Source organism: Hakea prostrata, chromosome 1 (genome assembly GCF_041222555.1).
Source record: "Hakea prostrata isolate BN-2017 chromosome 1, UWA_Hpros_2, whole genome shotgun sequence".
In the NCBI taxonomy this organism is placed as follows: domain Eukaryota; kingdom Viridiplantae; phylum Streptophyta; class Magnoliopsida; order Proteales; family Proteaceae; genus Hakea; species Hakea prostrata.
This window is the reverse complement of record NC_142600.1, coordinates 24,246,220-24,261,024: the sequence shown is the minus strand read 5'-3', so window position 1 is coordinate 24,261,024 and position 14,805 is coordinate 24,246,220. Positions and strand designations below refer to the sequence as shown.

The window sequence follows — 14,805 nt, the reverse complement described above, 5'->3', positions numbered from 1 at the left end:
GAGATATCAAGTTTTGGTACAATGCTCACCATGTTTCAGTTGACTGTTTTGGTGGGTCTTAGGTGGTTTTTGGGTCTGATGTTTTGTGTACAGCATAATTTTAGGCCAATAAATACAATGGCAATGTAATTTTTGACAAAAACCTAGTACAAACTGGTCTTCTTGATTCACATGTCTGGCTGTATGCGGACAAAACTGAAGCATGTACTTTCACAAATCTAAATATGCATATACCAGAAAACATTGAAACTTTCATCAAAAGGCAATAACAAATATTGAGAAGTAGTCAAATACAATTCTTAAATAATAAATTACAACCCCTTGAAAATTTTGAAATTTCACTGAAACTTTCCATGTTTTACCAAAACACTGAAATTTTATCAAAATTTTTGGACCATATTTCGTCTTTGATACACTCAAGATGACTGAAATTTCACAAAACCATGTGCAAAATTCATAAAAATAAACTATACATGAAATCTCATTGAAATTTCAGTCTGGCTCTAATGTCCTTCTGAAACGGTTTAAAACTAACCCCTAAAAGAAATCCTGCCTATCCTACAATAACTCCCATAGTAAACCACACAAGTTCCATAACCTCACTCTTAACTCCACCTTCAATCCTCTAGTAGTCTCTGTACTGAGCTGACAACGAAGTCTTGAAATGATAATGATAATTTAGATTCCTCAACAACCAAACTATACTGAGATTAACTATATTTCACAATTTAGGACCTTGGTCTGGTACAGGTTTACTAGTAGGTGCAACCCTAAGCCATTTAGTTGAAACTGATATTTTTGAGTTAGCAGATTATGCTTGAAGATTGTGCTTGGTGCATTTGTCTAGTGCTCACTTGCTGAACGCTTGGTCACAGGTTCAAGTCCTAAAGATTGCCTTTTTGGAAACTACACTGTCTAGGGTAAAACTGTGTATATTTGACACAGGAGCCTTGTGCACTTGATGACCTGTTTTTGTTGTGATATTTTTGAGATAAATTGTCACAATATTTGCATCTGAGGACACGAGACTTAAATCTTCGTGTCTATGGAAACTACACAGGATGGTTGTATATATTCAACCTGCATAAATAAACAAGTGGTAAATTTATGCTTGCTTCTGTTTTATTTTGCAGGAAATATTGTCTGATGTGCCTCTGGATGAGAGGAATAAGGCCGTTAAATTTTCCGGCTATAGTAAACTGAAACACATCCGCGTTTCTCATAGGGTAATGTCTACTATTCTATTAGAGTTTGATCTGTTGTCTCCTTTCAGAAAACTGATTTGTTTTACTTTTATTTTTTCATATGTTTCTAATAATGCAGGTCGGAAATCCCATGAACTATGAAACCTTGGAGGAAGCAATATTAAATATTCAAAACTCCTTTTCAAATGGAGAGAATTTTTCAATTGTTGTAATATCAGACAGAGAGTGGCTTCTTAGAGGTAATAATGTATGAAAATTGAGTTGTTAAGTGTCAACTTTGAGGCTTTGACTGACTGTTCTGCATACAGATCCATCTAGAGCAGACAAGCAGTCAGCATTTTCTCTCCTTCTTGCTGAAAATATTTGTGATAAACATGGTGTTAAGGTGAGTCTTTAATTTTGGATTACTATGACATCCTGTGTTTTCCAATTAAAGCATGGATATAGCATTCTAAGTACCTAAAATGATTTCATGCAACATTTTTTATAAACCAGTATATAGGATGCAAGGATTAAAATCTTTGAGGACTACTGAACAAGATAGGCAGTCATCGAAAGAACCCTCTTTCTTTTCTTTTCTTTTCTTTTTTCGTTTTGGCTACTGAATTAAAAAATTCGTGACAAAAGAGGAAAGGCTGCAATCATGGAACGATTTCTCGGCGAACTGGGCGAAACGGCGAAATCTCAATCTCGGTGAGATTTCGCCGACACCATAGCCAGCGATATCGCTGGATTCGCTGCTGTTTCTTTTTCTTTCTCTCTTTCTTTCTTCTTCTTCTCCGGCAATGTTGCCACTGCTGTTTCTTTTTCTTTCTCTCTTTCATTCTTCTTCTTCTTCTCCGGCGATGTTGCCGCTGCTGTTTCTTTTTCTTTCTCTCTTTCATTCTCCTTCTCCTTCAACGATCTGAAAGGATGAAGATATAGTTTCGCCGGAAAATTCGCCGAAACTAAGTTCCATGGCTGCAATGTCCCATAAAGGCAAAAAAAAAAAAAAAAAGAAAGAAAGAAAGAAAGAAAGAAAAGAAAAGAAAAGAAAAAAAGAAGAAGAAGGAGAAAGAAAGAAAGAAAAATAAAGAAAGGAAGAAGAAGAGAGAGAGAGAAATGAAAAATAAGAAGATCCTAAATTCAAACAGGCAAGGCATTGGCTTGAAAAGAAATAGAGTCTAGAGAATCAAGACCCCAGGGTACAACAATATGCCTGTTCTTTAGGGTGTCAATACTCGAGGAATCTCCAGCTAGCAAAAATCCTTGCTTTAATTTCATAAACAGGATCCCAAATCTTAGGGTGTCAATCCCCTGAGGTTTATTGAAATGCAGAAATGCTAACTCAGGTTTACATAATTGCAAATGCACACCAGAGGTTTCAAAATGTCAAAGAAATCACCCATGTGCCTTGACTTTAAAGAAAAAACATTAGTTTAAAATTTTTTTCATGACCATAAACTCTTCCTATAAAGGTGTGTATTTTTTTATTTTTAATGGAAAAGGGTGGAATCAGCTAGAATATTCCTAATTTGCAAACCAGAGCCTGAGTTTCAACAAATAGGGGAAAAGAAAAGGGCCTCTGAAACTGAAATTTGGAACGTTAAGAAGCTGGATCCATCTGGACACGAAAGCGAAATTTTGGAATACTTTTGAAAGAACAAGAATTGAAAAAATCAGATTCTAAGAACAAAAGTTTTAGAGGATTGAAAAAATTAAAAACTGAAACAGGATCCCAGAAAAATCCCATCACTAAAATACTTCAATTTTTCCTGGTGTTCAGACCTTTGAGACTCTTATCCTTGATTATTTTGTTTAGTTTCACTTTTTGAAATGGTGTAGGATGAATGAATTGCAGGTGCAGAACCTGGTTGCAGAAATTAGTGACATGAAGTTGGGCAAACAAGTATTCCTCCCATCACTGACTGAACTTTTCAAGTTTTTGTTTGTTTCTTTTTCCTCTTCCCTCCCTCTCGTTGTGAATGTACACTTAGATAACTGGGTCTGCCTCTTTATGATAATATCGTATTAAATATATTTGTGTGCTCACAGATTGCAAAAATTAAGCCATCTCTCACATACATTGCGGCAGAGGAAGTAATGAGCCTTGTAACTGCTCAAGGTCTATTGTTTTATACTTTTAGTTTCTGCTAGTTGTTGTAATATTTGTATCTGAAGAAACAAGTTTTGATCATGTCTGTTTGTGAATGATAGTGGCAGAGAACACTGAACTGAATGAAGTATGGAAAGACATTCTTAATGCAGAGGGAGATGAAATATATATCAAGGTAAATGGCTTGTCATAATTTAACTGTTCCAGATTGTACCTCAGGTAAAAATGGGGAAAAAATGCCGGGGCCTGGACCCAACATTAAATATGAGTTACATAGCTCAGAACATGAATGTTGTTCAGAGAGGTTATAAACAAGTCAATGGAATCCTGAATAGCACATCTCTTGCTTTTGAAATTTTGATTTCACATTGTAAGAGGGGAACATTTCGATCTCCTGTCACCTTTCTCAGTAATGGAGAAGAAACCCCCATATATCTCTCATTAATATGTTAGATATATTCACCCAGGAAATATGCTCGATATGTCCTAAGGCTAGATATGACGTATAATCTGACAGTGCAGTCTCCAAGAAGATCCTACCCTGCTGAATGCTTAGGTTATGTACTGACTAGGATTTAAATCCTGATCCCTCACTTGTCTGACCTTTTGGTCACCTTCCCATGCAAAACCACGGTCTGGTGGGTGGGGATTGGAGTTGAAGGATTCTTTGTGTAATATATAACACTAATTGAATAAACTTGGATCACTAGTATAGACCAGCCATAAAAAATTTGGGAAAAATGATGAAAATGACGGTGAATAATGATTGTGTCTCAACTCTCAAGAGAGCACAACTGTGTTCTATTTATAATAGAAGGGAAAAAGATAAAATATCATAAACTTAAAAGTATTGCCCTAAAGGTAACACATAGTTACAACTTACAAGTATACCTGAAATGCCCTTAAACCCAAATCAAACCCACTCCCCCCTCTTCTCTTCTCAAGTTGATTTATAGAGTTCAGAAATGCCCACATTGCAGAAAATGGGGTGTAAAACTTTACTGCTAAAGCAATTCGCAAAAACATCAGCCAACTGATCACCAGACTGAACAAACAAGATACATATAACTCCTCGATGAAGTAGTGGTCTATCTCCACATGCTTCTGTTTGAGGTTATGTGATAGGGTTACTAGAATCTAATCTCAGTCTTTAACAGTTGAAGTTGTAATTTCTATTTTCTATTTTCTTCTCTTCTGCCTCCCTCAGGAGGTAGTCATAGTTTCCCTTATATTTCAAGTAATTAACTGATTTGTACTCTTCTATCACTTATATTCCAAGTAATGAATTGATTTGTACCATTCTGTCTCTCCTCGTCCCTTCTCTTCTCCTTCTGCCATCTCTATCTGCATCATCCTTCTTGGTATCTTCTCAGCCCTTGTTCTTGATACTTTACTGATCCTGAGAACTTGTAACTTGGTACCAGAGCTCAGTTTGAGTGTCAACCAAGCTCCTCTTCTTCCTCAGCATTCTTTGTAGCCCTAGAGAAGAAGAGGGTTACAGCAGAGGCTGTACTATGTAAAATACATACATAGCAGTTTTCTCTGAGGTATATTACCTCTAAAATGCAAATAGAAGAGTCATTGCAATGTAGAAGCCTTGGAGCATCCATGGTAAAACTGCCCAAAAGCTCTGTTTACCACCAGCAACATCTTCTTCTTCTTTTCTCCCTCTGGTCAGGCCTTCAAATAATGGTGGTATATGCTCTTCCAAATTGCCTAGGAGTGCCCTTTGAATGCCCAAAGCCCTTGCCTACAAAATGGAGATGATTTGGTAACAACTTAAAGTTTTCTTCTGTTTTTCTCTTCTGCCCTAGTATTACTAGTTTCAGTTTTTCTGCCTTTGTGGTTTGTTTTTCCTGTAAGTGGGATGATGTTTGCCTGTGATCAAAGGAATGGTGATACATTGTAACCTTTATTTATAGGCTGCAATAACAATATATTACAGGTGGATTGGGCAAAATATTCTGTCCACTAAATAGAAAGCTAAAAAATATATATTTTAGAAAGTTCTCCAGCACAATCAGAATTAGATATCAATCCAGATCCTCAACCCTAGAAATAGTAACTAAACCATAAACCCAAAAATAGTAAGCCATCTATTGCGTACAGTTATTTCAAATCTCAATACTCCCCCTCAACTTAGCACTTATAGATCTCTCATGCCCAGCTTGGAATAGATAGATTGATAACAAGGACCAAACAAGACTTTCATAAAAATGTTAGGACCCTAGGAGTGGAGGAGAGAGAAGTGCAGTTGTCATAGTTGGTGGGTTATAAAAGGGAGAAAGATGTGAGGGAAGGTTATCGGTTATCTTGTGCAAGGTCTGGGCAGCCTTTGGCTGAGGGCAGCAGCCATGCTGTAGGGGGTGAGTGGCACCATTATAACCAGTGTTATCTCTCTGTGTTGGTGCTTGTTATTCTAGTAATTAAAACTTAGAATTTCTCATATTCGACTCGCAGGTTTCTAAAAAATTACATCAGCCAACTGATCAGCCAAAGACGTAAAAGGGTGTCTCAGTAATTTTCTTCTTAACAGCAGCATGAACAAAATGGCAGTTCCCCTCTATATGCTTAGTTCTCTCATGAAAAATAGGACTGCTGGCAACATTAGCGGCAGCCTTATTATCTCAAAAATCTTCATGGTAGAGGAAGCTGGAAACCACATCTCCTCCACTAGGAAAGATGTCACATCAATTCTAGAGCTGTGTGGGCCATGGTCTGTACTTGACTTCAACGCTAGATTGGGCAACGGTAGATCGACATTCAACTGTAAAGCCTACCCAAACTGCATGAGAAAAAAGCAACCAAATCCATACTATGGTTGTGACGATAAATAAGCCCTTTACTAGGAATACTCTTAAGATACCGAAGCACTCTCATTGTCATATTTCAATTAAATTGCTTCGGAGATTGCATAAAGTGACTCAGAAGCCCACTGAATAAGAGATCAAGCCGTGTAACTATAAAATAATTAGTTTTCCAGCCAGACTTTTGTAGCAATAAACATCAAATAATTCTCCGTCATCCAGTTCAAATTTCTACCAAGGGTCTCATAGGAATGTCACCACATTTGCAAGCAAGGATTCCAATTTCAGGCAAAAGGTCCATGAAGTATTTTCTCTGTCACAATCTGAGTCCTTTATTACTAAGGATGACCTCAATTCCAAGAAATTATTGTAAATGCCCAAGTCTATTGCCTAATATTGTTCTTATAATTGTGCTTTGACCAACTTAATGGCATCAACATCATTTCCTGAAAGAATAATGTCATCAATATAAACAGCAATGATAACTATAACAGAACCTGTAGTTTAGAAAGTCAAGAGTAGTATAGATGATGAAAAGAAGAGTGGAGAAGTAGAAGAGAATCAGGAGAAGCAGAGAGAGAGTTTGAATGATCCTCTCCTCCCTAAACATGCTTTATTTAAAGTCAAAGATCCAATCTCATTCTAGGAACTCTTTCCTAAACTGAGTTACTTTAAGAAGAAAAGTAAATATATTAGCAAAAAATAGGAACTACTCAAAAACTTTCCAAATAAGTCAGATATTCAGGTCTGGTTACAAGATATTTAAATATTACTATCCTAAATAGACTTGCTTGACATTCAAGCAAAATGAAGGAAAGGAAGCAAACTAAAATTAAAAAGAAACTAAATAAGCGAGGGCTGAGCATGTGCATGACCCATGTGCACCTCCGTTGGTACACAAGATCATGCCCCCTCACAATAAGATTGGCTAATACTCACCCTCGAGCTGGAGTATATGTGTGTGTATATATTTATATATATATAAGAAAAGGACTTGCAGTGTGTCTCTTAGCTGAAGAGGTAGAATATTAGCAGTGTGTAGTAGAGGAAAACAGGGGCAGAAATAGCTTAACCTGACTTATATCAAACCAGTGAAGTAAAGAGGAAAAATAGGGTTCCTCAATAGGAAAAACCAGGGCCCCAGAAGGTCAGATTCATTTATAAGAAAAGGACTTGAGGAGACTTGCACGTCAAAAAAAAAAAGAGTAGCCGTCGACACTGTAGATGGATCCAATGAGGAGAATCAGGCTATATGAGAAAATCTCCAACTTTGGATCAAGTGGTCCTTATGAATAGAAAATGAAATCCCTATTTGCGTCTCCATCGGCTGGCTGAATCATGTATTAATCAGTAATCAAATAACCCCCCCCCCCTAAAAGTATTGCCAATCAGAGTTCTAAAAAAAAGGGAAGAAGAAGAAGATTGGTCTACATGATCAAGTACAAATTAGATGGTAGACTGGAACGATGCAAAGCCTAGTTAGTTGACAAAGGCTATACTTAATTCCATGGGATTAACTACCATGAGACCTTTTCGCCAAGCATAACTCAATCAGTTTTCTTTGTATAGCACCCAAAAGAGATTGGCCCCTATACCCACTTGACTTCTAGAATGCTTTTCTCCAACTTAAAAGAGGAGGTCTACATGCTACCTTCTCTAGGATTCAAGTCTCCCTCTGTTGAAGGGGAAGTGTCTTCTTAAAGAACCACTATATGAGTTCAAACAATCTCCGGAAGCCTGGTTTGAGAGATTTAGGCAGGCCATCCTCAAAGAATGGATACTCCACTGCCATATTCTATGTATACTAATTCTATTTATACTAGAAGAGGAACAGAGCCAATTACAAGTATATTCTTAAGACAACACAGTTACAACCATACCCAAAATACCCTTAAAACCTTCTTTTTTTTTTTTTCCCCAAACCCAAGTCACAGAAATGTACATACGGGAAAAAAGAGCTAAGATGATCTGATTCCAGTATATAGTTATTTGTGGGGTTTTTTTTTTTTTTTTTTTGGGGGGGGGGGGGGGAGGGAAAGCATGTTCTTGTGCTTTTGGTGCTTGTGATGGGGAAGATGCAATTTATGTGTATGACCAAAGGACCATTCGACTAGTTTAACTAGCAGAAACCCCATGTCTTTACAATATGAAATGAATGAGATGATATGTGCATCATCCACCCAACAAATAACTATTATTATTTATCATTATCATTATCGTCTAACCAGACAACCTTGTGTGTTTCTTTGGATCAGGATATTGACCTTTACATGAGAGAAGGGGAGAATCCATCATTTTCTGAGCTATCAGAAAGAGCGAATTTGCGGCGAGAAGTTGCAATTGGCTATGTCAAAAACAATAAGAAGGTATACTTTCTTTACGTTCAATTCATTTCTAAATGACGTCTTTTCTCATCCATTCATTGTTTATGGCAGGTCATAAATCCAGATCACAAATCAGAGCCTCTTTCTCTTGGAATGACAGACTCACTAATTGTAATCTCAGAACTAGAGGGGGAGCAACCCATAATTGTTTAGGTGTACCTACATTTTATTCATTATTGTTCACTTTCCTTTTTCATACTTTCAATAGCCTTGTTCCAGTTCTCATTTTCACAGTATGGTGATGTGTTCTTGGGAACACGTAACAGTACTAGATTGAAAAGGAGGGTTCCTGCAGGATTAAAAGTAAAACAGAGATGTCAACTGATCAGCTACATTTAAAAAAAATAAAAAAAAATTTGGTCAATAGATAAGTTGTTTCATAACATACATTATGGTCAATAAATAAGTTGTTTCATAACATACATTATGAGTCGCCTGGAACTGTGAAATATTTCATGAAATGAACAGGGAATATCTTCCAACCAAAGTAATCATATTCTATGATGAATATGCCAGTGTCCTTTGCTGATAAAAGCTTGTGGGGATGTAGCCATACTGGGGATCAGATTTGGTCTTTATCTCTTTACCCATTAACGATTTACTGTTGATCATATTACCTATCTGACAGAATTCGGTTATATGATAAATATTTTGGCTGTTCTAAACAACTCATTAGGAAAAGATGCAACCACCTGCAGTTTTGTTATTTTGAGAATTTTCATTGTGTTGAGCATAAGGTGTGGTGAAGTTGATGTCTAATTTGAAAAAGAAAAGAGGGAAAGACACAAGAATATCAATGGTTTCACCATTCTGCTTTGTTCTTTTTGTTTTTTGTTTTTTTTGGCAGGAGAATTTTTTAAGAACTATGAGTCTTTACCACTCTACGGACCTTCCTTCGCCTTTGTTGAAATTTCAACAATGGTTAGTAGTCATGAATAGTAGTGAAATGATTGAATAATATTTGCAAAATATATTAAGTAAACCAAAGAAGTATCAGGAACAAATAAAGAAGAACCTTCTTTTGGTACTTCAGTGGAGAAGGATCACAAAGGAATAAAAGGATCAAAGGCAATACAGCTCTCATAGAAGAGGATGAAAGGTACTAAAAGCAAAAACATAATGGCCCTACATTCCATTTTTTCTTTTTCTTGGCAGGAAAAAGCACTAAAGGCTGCTAATAAAAATCTTCCACATTTTTTTTTTGGTTGAAAAATATACAACACTAAGTCATATAACAGGTACAGATATCATCTAGAGTGACATCCCTCCATCCTGATCTGATACCAAGTTATGAGCATTTTATGCCACATTGGCCGTCCAATCATTGATTTTGCTTGAAAGGTATGGAAGATATTGAGCTCCCATGAGCAGTTGCCTAAGTAGGAGGAGGTCCTCTGTCATGTCTTGAAGCCACACTTTCCTTGGTTTAAGGACATAGTCTTTAAACTCTAAACAGTTGCACTATATTGATGTTATCTTGGTGTTTGTATGGGCGGCACGCCTTAAGTCCTTCTATGATTCCTTTCAACATCGGCATTGGTTTTGAATCTATATGAATAACGCTAATTTTGCCGCTCCTTTTTGTGGTATGCATGAGCCATACCCCCAACAACATGTTGCCTAGTGATTACTTTCATGGACGAACCCTGAACACATTAAGATGAAATTATTCCGAAAGTCTATATTCCCTAAATCTCTATGCAGCGTAGGGGTGTAAATGGATAACTGAAATCCGCCTCCGAATTCGCATCCATTTAGAGGTATCTTAATCCGTTCGATTACTAATAGGATGTGAATATGATATACTCATTTTCTACCGCCTATTATCCGTCCAATAGAATTATCTAATTAAGTTACTTGGATTTATTTATTTTCTCATTTTTATAACCTTTTTACTTGAAATATGTGACTATTTTTTTAGATTTTCTACTAAGATAGCTACCAAAGTTGTTAAATTCTTAAATTTCAAACTTAGTCCCCACGAATAAAATGATAAAGATGTGAACAGATAGTCAAAAACTTGTATTCATACCAATATAGAAGAATCTAATTAAGAAAATAATTATCCGAGTATCATCCGAATCCGATAAAATCCGTTCGATAATTGATAGAATATGATCCAAATCCGACCGAATATAATGGATGCAGATATGGTATTACCACTATTCGATCTGAATCCGATTCGTTTACACCCCTAATACAATGTTTAAAACTTGGTAATTGACTTAGGGAAGGTTTCCCCGTTCCAAATTTGTTGACAAAATCCATGACTCTATTATGAGGGTCTACTTTACCAAATATAACTTCATTACGTAGAGTCCATATTCCATGACATGTAAAAAAAGAAACAAAGGCTTTAATATAAACTTTACTAACTGGTTTGTACCAAAAATAGAGAAAGAATCGGCTTGGAAGCAAGGTTCAAAATGTCGGCGATATAGCACCATGTCACTAGGTAGTGACACAATCCCCCCCAAATAAAACAAAACAAAAAAATGCATTAAATCTACAATATATAGTTGATAATCGGCGATATATTGTCCAACGGTCAAAAAATCAACTGTTGTCTATATCGACTGAATAGGTGATAAAATAGAAGTGTTGGTCAAATTTTGGACTGAATTTTTGTTTGAATTTTACATATTTTCTCCCTCGTCTTCAAACTCGGAGCATTTCTCTATTTCTTGCATTTTTTACCCTATTTTAGTGTGATTTTCAATTTCTACGAGTACATCTTGATTCGTTATTGTCGGATATCACTATGTACTACTTGTAGAATGAATTGTATACTTTAGTATTTCTTTTCACTAGTTGTAAACTTGTGTTATTTTTGCGTGTTTACATTGGTTTATATGAATTTTTCAGACTTCTAATTTTGCCTGTATACAGTCGAGCATACATCAATCAGGAATATTAATTTAGGTGATGTTTCAGGTCAAAATAACACTTCCAATGTGTTTATTGACCTCAACTTAGGCTTGAGAGCTAGGCCAAAATAATCCCAAATACCCCTTGTAATTGGGGGCCGATTTTTTATTCAGCCACCGACACGGCAACATGGGCTGAAATTTCGAACCTTGCTTGGAACTTGGAAGGGGGGAGGTGAAGATTCCGATTCCAACGATTCAATTCCCACCTGCTTCACCGATTTTATGTATCGCCGATCTTTTCCAAACACAAATGGTACGATACCATAGGAGGGGAAGGGGACGAGGTGCCACTATTACCTACCTGGAAGCCCAGAGAGCCCTGAAGGATAACGAAGAGAGAGTGGACAGAGCATATAAGATGGAAATATCAAATCAAGCTTTGGTGGTCAGAGGAAGAAGCTGCCTCTTTGCTACCCAGCGCCCTACCTTGCCTTCCACCATTAAAGCTTCACCTTCTCGAAACTCTTTCTCATTCACTTCTCGCCGAACAAGGAATAGCTCTCTCAGTTTCAGATGCTCACTCGACCACAACGACGTCAACCACAACAGTGTAGTGTACCCTAGACCCACCGAAATCCCATGGAAGAAAGAGCTGTGCAACTCCGTTCAACTTATTGGCATCGTTGGGGCTCCAGTTGAAATCCGCCATTTCAGTTCTGGCAAAGTTCTAGCCTGGACTCGCATCGGCGTCAAGAAATCCGCCACTGATACTTCCTGGTAATGATCTCCTTGATGTTTTTTTTATATAATGTTCTTTTTATAGCTCATATGCGGGTTAGTATCAGAGGTACCGTAGTTAAAGTTGCCTCCGTAGAAGCATTTTGACGGAGGTTTCCACATGCCCATTTGGAATTGGAATTGAGAATGGAAGTCTAAGTCGGACGCTTTGTTAGCCTACTTGATGACTTGGTTATGTACTTCGTATTTGTTTGCTTACCGTCCCTTTTAATTTAGCTTAGGCAAGAATGGGATGTAAACTACTCACCTGGATGAGCTCTGTAATTTGTTTGTCAGTTTTCCTTACCGCTGATCTAAATTTTATGTTTGCTTCGGTTTTTGGTATTGTGTTGAGGATTTTGAGCGTTTTCTAAAGCACTGGACAATGTTTCTCAGGGTCAATTTGACATTCTGGGATGAATTGGCGCTTGTTGCTTTCCAGCATGTAGAGAAAGGGCAGCGTATTTATGTTTCTGGGCGGTTGATCTCTGATACCGTTGAAGTAGATGATGGAAAGCGGCAGACATACTATAAGGTCTCGTCAAACTGTGGACTCAAAACAATATATTTGCCACTGGCCGTACTTGTTTAGTCTTAAACGAATCCTTATATTCTGAGTATCTCCTGCAGGTAGTTGTTCAACAACTGAATTTTGTCGAAAATAACCTCTCACAAGGTCCCTCATTTGAGGGTGATGCATATTCTACAAGAACAGGTATGTATTATCATTTAGAGAAGATTTGTTCTATATAAACTTCATGAATATCAGTGTCTAGTGCAAATAAGTACCCCTTTTGTACTGGCACACATCCCGTATATATACTTGCATGTGTACCATTGCTCTAGACATTACCGCAGGTGTTATAGTGCCTATATGAATCAAGGCATTGGGCTAAAAATCAAGGGGGACACCAAAAAGGCGACCAAGGTGGCTGGATGCCTATGTGACATCTTGACAACCACGGGCATCTCCCGGATCTGAGTGGGAACAGTCAATTTAGACTAAAACAAGGATGTTAAACTGGATGGCTCATATTTATTTTGTGTTTTCAGAGACATCACCTTCCATTCTTAGATCAATAACTACCCTTTATACATTCATTTATTTTTATCTTCTGTTAAATCTGGGCTCGCCTGCCCCCTTCCTTCAATGGTTATTGCAGATGAAAAACTTGGAAATTACGTTCGTAATGATGCAAGTTCCACACAAGAACTTTGGCAAGCCTTTTTTGCTAATCCAGTGGACTGGTGGGATAATAGGAAGAACAAGGTAGTGTATGAATTTCGTCTAAGCTTGTGAAGAACCATAAATTCCTTTTCCATTGATGTGCCAACCTAGCATTGAGTCTTCATTAACAGCATATGTGTTAATTTAAGTGGAATGAGGCAAAGAATGTCCAGTCTCAGGGTTCTGCCATTCTTACTGGACAAGCTCCAAATGAACCAAAATATCTGACCTAGTGGTCTGGAATCAAAATTACACTGGGAATGATGTTTATTGATTGCTTAGGTAATATCAGTAGTAAATAAGCTCTTCCTTTGTCAAGAATGATATTATTTTTCCGGAAAAGATAAATACAAATATATGAAGCAATTTACTTGACACTTAAAAGTTAGGAACCGTTCCTGTCTAGCAGTCCATTATTAGGCACAAAATGCCTTTAAGGAGCCAATCCATTGCTGTATCAGGGTCTAAGCACAAGATAACACAGCCCAAAAGGATGTGTAGTAGTTTTCACACAAAGTTTATCAGTGGTGATTAAAATAATAAATATATATTAAGCAATTTACAAGCACTCCCTGGGTTGGTACCTTTTACTTGCAATTCCTAATATTTCATCCACAGTGCAATTTCCCAGAAAGTATTAAACTGGCTATCCACCTAATTTGGATATATTTCCATGTACCTTTTGAACCATAGTGATGATTAATGCAGGCTTATCCCCAGTCAGCATATTAGGGCATATTTGGGAAGATGCAATTGCCGGCCTCTAAATTCTAATAGACATATTCAATGTGCTGGGTAATGCAGCAAAATAGTACTGTTTTGTTTTGTTTTTTTTTTCCAGCCAGGAAAAAAATTGCTTATTGATTGGGAGCAAGTTTTATTTGACCATAAAGTTTGTTTATGTGATTGGGTTTTGATAAAGAATTTCCTGCAATTCACAGAGGAACCCAAAATATCCAGATTTCAAGCACAAACATACTGGAGAAGCTTTATGGATTGAAGCCAAGTATAATCCACCTTGGGTGAAGTCTCAACTGGCAATTCTGGACTCTAGAATGGAGGCTTTTCAAGCATATGAAGCAAATACACCTGCTGCATTTGTGGCTGGCGATTTCACACCCTTTTAGCTACTGGCTAGGAGCTGGATATCTTTGTCTTTACATTCCAAATTCTCCTTTTATCTTTCTGATGTTTTCTTTAGAGCTGATTTTGGATAATTTCTTACCAAGTCTTTTGAGGTATAGTCTGATAATTTTCTAGTATGTCTGGGGCTTTTGAGCCTGTATTACTTGCTGCCCCCAAGACTTGTGAGCCTGTATTACTTGTGAGCCTGATATATGTTTCTTGTTCATTTTGTCTTATGGAAACTTTCTGAGCATTCTGGTAATTTTCCCTCCATGAATATGGGACGATTTGTTTTTTTGGATAAGCTTCTCACA

At 37.1% G+C, this 14,805-nt stretch overlaps 2 protein-coding genes across 2 annotated transcripts in view; both read left to right on the top strand.

Annotated features, from left to right (window-relative positions):
* LOC149028411 (ion channel POLLUX-like protein, putative (DUF1012)) overlaps positions 1-9,734 on the top strand; it is a 104,853-nt gene extending 95,119 nt beyond the window's left edge. The window contains exons 17-24 of the mRNA XM_089136384.1: positions 1,134-1,226; positions 1,324-1,444; positions 1,514-1,590; positions 3,046-3,093; positions 3,240-3,309; positions 3,402-3,475; positions 8,363-8,473; positions 8,543-9,734. Of these exons, the coding sequence (XP_088992510.1) occupies positions 1,134-1,226; positions 1,324-1,444; positions 1,514-1,590; positions 3,046-3,093; positions 3,240-3,309; positions 3,402-3,475; positions 8,363-8,473; positions 8,543-8,644 (696 nt within the window). The 3' untranslated portion in view covers positions 8,645-9,734. The remainder of the gene's footprint in view (positions 1-1,133; positions 1,227-1,323; positions 1,445-1,513; positions 1,591-3,045; positions 3,094-3,239; positions 3,310-3,401; positions 3,476-8,362; positions 8,474-8,542) is intronic.
* A 1,963-nt stretch (positions 9,735-11,697) lies between these two features.
* Positions 11,698-14,801, top strand: LOC149028410 (protein OSB1, mitochondrial-like). Its single transcript, XM_089136371.1, has 5 exons — positions 11,698-12,138; positions 12,535-12,673; positions 12,769-12,853; positions 13,302-13,408; positions 14,308-14,801. The coding sequence occupies exons 1-5, from the start codon at positions 11,780-11,782 to the stop codon at positions 14,491-14,493; spliced, it is 876 nt and encodes a 291-aa protein (XP_088992497.1). The 5' UTR covers positions 11,698-11,779; the 3' UTR covers positions 14,494-14,801.
* The last annotated feature ends 4 nt before the right edge of the window (positions 14,802-14,805 follow it).